Genomic DNA, 3,916 nt, shown 5'->3' with positions numbered 1-3,916 from the left:
ACAAGTCGCCACATGTTCCAACCCCCAACCTGGAGGGCCAGGAGACTGTGTTCGTCAGACCTCTAACCATTGACCAACCTGGTATGAGAGACTCTGTGAGTGTCGCGGGACACTCTCCAGTATAGCTCAGTGGATCGCTGAGGTGCGCAAACCATCACACCACGGTAAGGTCCAGTCTCTTCGTGACGGGTACAGTGCTGTAGGCGACGCTTTCGTCATTGTGCACAGGTTTGATGACCCGTTTCCAATGTGAATCAACATCCGATGGCGGATTAAATGTTAGGCGCGGTTCTGGCAACATCGTTCAGATTAGGGATCCGCAAGCTAGTGTCCACCACTTCGACGGCCTCGCAAAACAATCACAAAAACGACTCCGGACGAGCACATGGTCAGAATTCACACACATGTTTCAAGAATTTTTACGATAGTCTTATTGCCTTCCCCAAGTGACCGGTAGCAATATCGTGACAGAAAGCTGTCACCTTGTGGTAGCCCGGGTTCAGTGGTGCAACAAGACTGCGAACGATACTGATCGGACTTCAGTTTCTTGAGTTTTAACTATGATGAGTAGGCCAACGGGGCTTAGTCTGACGAAGAGTAGCAAATCTGTAGACGACGAAAACTCCTATTTCATGGAGGGCTGGGGGTAACGTCGCGCTATTTGCTTTGAATAGAATGGGATAAAAGTAAGGTGATCCCTCCAAGCAATCAGCATTTCCATATTTATGGAAGAAGGAATGCTGTCTTACCTTGACGGAGGACGGGCTAGGAAATGTTGGCCCTGAAAATCCTACACTGGGATCATCAGACGAATTTCACAATATAGTTGAGATACAATCAAAGCCTACCGAGTGTTCGACTTAGTTTCATACGCATCTGCGATGCGCGGTAGCATCAGGAGTGGGATAGGTACTCACTACTTCCTGCTCTCTTTGGTTAGGCGAGCCTCCCACAGCCTAGCAAGTCAGGTGGACGTTTCGTCGGCTCCCTCATCGACAACGGAAGTTCAATGTAAAGTTTCAAAACAATAAATCACCTGGTCCAGGCGGTCTGCATCCCACACCCTTAAAAAAAGTGGGGAGCCCCCTAGTCTAACCGAAATATCTGGAGTTAGGAAAGAATACCGGTGGAATGGACGGTGTTTCCAATATTCGTAAAAGGTTGAAAGAACCGTTCAAAACCACCGCGACCATAGCTTCCAAAATGCTTTCTTTCACTATCCTACACAGCTTGATTCATCTTCGGGAGAGGCAGACTAACGAAAATCAAGCTGGGTTTCTTCGCCAGGGTTGATAGACTATATATCCACTTTACGACTTGCTGAAGGTGCGCCCCTCTCTCTGCCGACCAACACCAGTCTTTTTTATTAATTTGAAAGCTGCTTTCAAATCCGTTGATCGTCAGCAACTCTGGTAGTGTCTGGCGATGAAGAGTGTCCTTTCTAACTTCTTGTCTCGTATTATCTGTATGTGCTTCCTCTTCACAGCACCACAGGTGTAAGCCGCTTAAAGCGAGTCCCGTACAAAGTGGTGTGTAAACGGACAATTGGTAGTGAATCTGGTTCGTTAAAGTGGCAGATTGATCTTACCAGGTTGTGGTGGTTGTAGCATGTCACATATGTCCAACCACCGTCTGCCGAAAAAAAGCTTTGATTTGTGCTCGGAGAGATTGTTGGTGGAAGGTTTGCGTGGGACAGACCTTGACATGGCAACTTAAAATGGAAGCGGCTACTGTCAAATCGAGTGCTGTATGGTTTCTATGCCTCCCTGACTGGGGCCCAAGTAACCCTACTTGTAGGTGGTTGGAAACCCTGCGGGACACGGCGCACCGCCGATCCCAGTGGCGCGTATACTGTCATTTCTTAGCCCGACTGGCCAGCTAAATTTTGTATGTCGTGCACTAGGCTCATTGTTGTGCACTCGAATGACAGTCAGAAATAGAGAACGAGGACTGCTGAATGATAGGCTTTAATCTTTTGACAATTTCAGCACATCAGCTAAAACATTAGGAAACAGTTAGTTTAATGAATAGCAGGTGAGCAGTTTAACACAGCGTTAGTATATAACATTCATATCGAGTGAGGTTCACAAAGGACACTAGATTGATCCCCATAATAGCACCTTAAGGACATAGGGCTTATTCGCCCTAATTTTCTACCCTTCGCTTTCCACTATTTACTAAGGCTTTTTTCCGTCGTAGTTGTATAGCAGTTAAGTACCTGTATGTATTACTGGTCTGTTGCTGTCAGTGATGATATTGGGCCACCGCATACGTGTCTACGGCAAAGTCTACCCTTAGTTAACCACATTCAGTGGTGTCATACTATTCTGTATTCCCTCGTTACCAGAAAGAAATGTCAGTCACGAATGATGGCGGGATCAAGTATGCGGAAACCATGGAGGGTGGAAAGCCTAAAATTGGGGGTTTGATGGATCCTCGCCAAGGATGTGTGGATCGCGGTTCAATATGCCAGACATGTAGTGGAAACGTATCCAATTGTCCTGGGCACTTTGGACACGTCGAATTGGCGAAACCAGTTTTCCACATTGGCTTCATGAAGAAGACTTTGAAGCTCTTACGATGCGTTTGTTTTCATTGTTCGAAGATCCTCGTTGATGTTCAGTCACCTCAAATACAAGAGATTCTTAGGAAAACCAAAAACGACAACCGACGTCGGATGATGTTCATGTACGAAGAGTGCAAAAGTCGCACAGAATGCCTGTCGAACGAAGATCAGAATGGAGGAGAAAGTGACACGTTAGAAAACAAAGTAAGTCACATTTACGTTTGAGGCTATTATCTTCCTAGTTAGAAGGTCTAACCCCATTTTTGATCCAAACCTGTCAGTGCGACTACAGGTTTCCAGGCCATACATATCCCCGTCAATGGTTTTTTAGTTAAACGTATGCGCCTTTGTTATTTTTGTTATTACTCCCCAGGATTCTTCATATCCATCCCAGAACCGGGAACATTAATAAAAACAGGCCTGATTATCACGAGTCATTTAGTGATGGTGTGACCATTCTGATTTCTCTGAGTGATATGTTCAAGGCGGTTGCTGCCTTGTGGACATGTGGTTCTATCACTCTCAGTTAGTTTTTCAACGGACTTACTAAAGTTGTCATGAACGTTGTTTGTGGGGAGACGATTAAACACGTCTACGAGAGCCCACCGACGTGGTCCGTATACGTCCTATTCGCTTGTCATAACGTGAACACGCTAAAGATATGACAATGTAATCTCACGAGTGTTATGCTGATTTCACCCACTATCAGTGTTTTAATACGATCCGAGGTGACGAAGAATTCGAGTCAGTCTGACGACAATTTTTCACTTGTTGTTTACACATCTGTAAAAGATACTAACCACGAACAATATTTGAAGTCCGGCTCATCCTGTTCAATTACTTTGTTCAATTTTTGCTTTCGGTTTTCGACCTGTTATTGAGGAGTGGAACTACGGATTCTGTGGACAATTCCTTGTAGGTTAGAAATCCGGTATAAGGTATCATGAAAAAGTTCATCATATGTGAATTTTTGTTGAGTTAGCTTTTTGGGATAGTGCTTTGCGAGCGCCACACTAGGCTGCGTTAGTGATGCATGTGTCGATCATGTGACCTTCAGCAGAGAATGGCAGGTAAAATGCACAGCGGAAAGAGCACCTGACGACCGGACTTTAACATTTTCCCTGAAGGACGCCATGGTTATTTCTTCTTTGCTTTCAGCGCACAACTACAGGTTATCTAACACAACCAAGCCACGTGATATTCACAAACAAATACGAACATCGATTTCACGTACTGGAATCTAAGACAGTTTGGTCAGCATTCCGTGGATAGTCCAGTGGTGTGCTTAGTGTCGTCGGGATATATTGACCGCACATCCTTTAGTGATGTGCCATTCTCTTTTTTATGTGT

General features: G+C 45.1%; 1 protein-coding gene across 1 annotated transcript in view; it reads left to right on the top strand.

The window, feature by feature from the left end:
- Positions 1–3,916, top strand: part of T265_00004 (hypothetical protein) — a gene marked incomplete at both ends in the record, with an annotated part of 25,039 nt that overhangs the window by 15,592 nt on the left and 5,531 nt on the right. The window contains one exon of the mRNA XM_009163661.1: positions 2,348–2,770. Coding sequence (XP_009161925.1) covers positions 2,348–2,770 — 423 coding nt within the window. The remainder of the gene's footprint in view (positions 1–2,347; positions 2,771–3,916) is intronic.

Source organism: Opisthorchis viverrini (genome assembly GCF_000715545.1).
Source record: "Opisthorchis viverrini unplaced genomic scaffold opera_v5_1, whole genome shotgun sequence".
Taxonomy (NCBI): domain Eukaryota; kingdom Metazoa; phylum Platyhelminthes; class Trematoda; order Opisthorchiida; family Opisthorchiidae; genus Opisthorchis; species Opisthorchis viverrini.
This window is presented reverse-complemented; position numbering and strand designations above follow the sequence as displayed.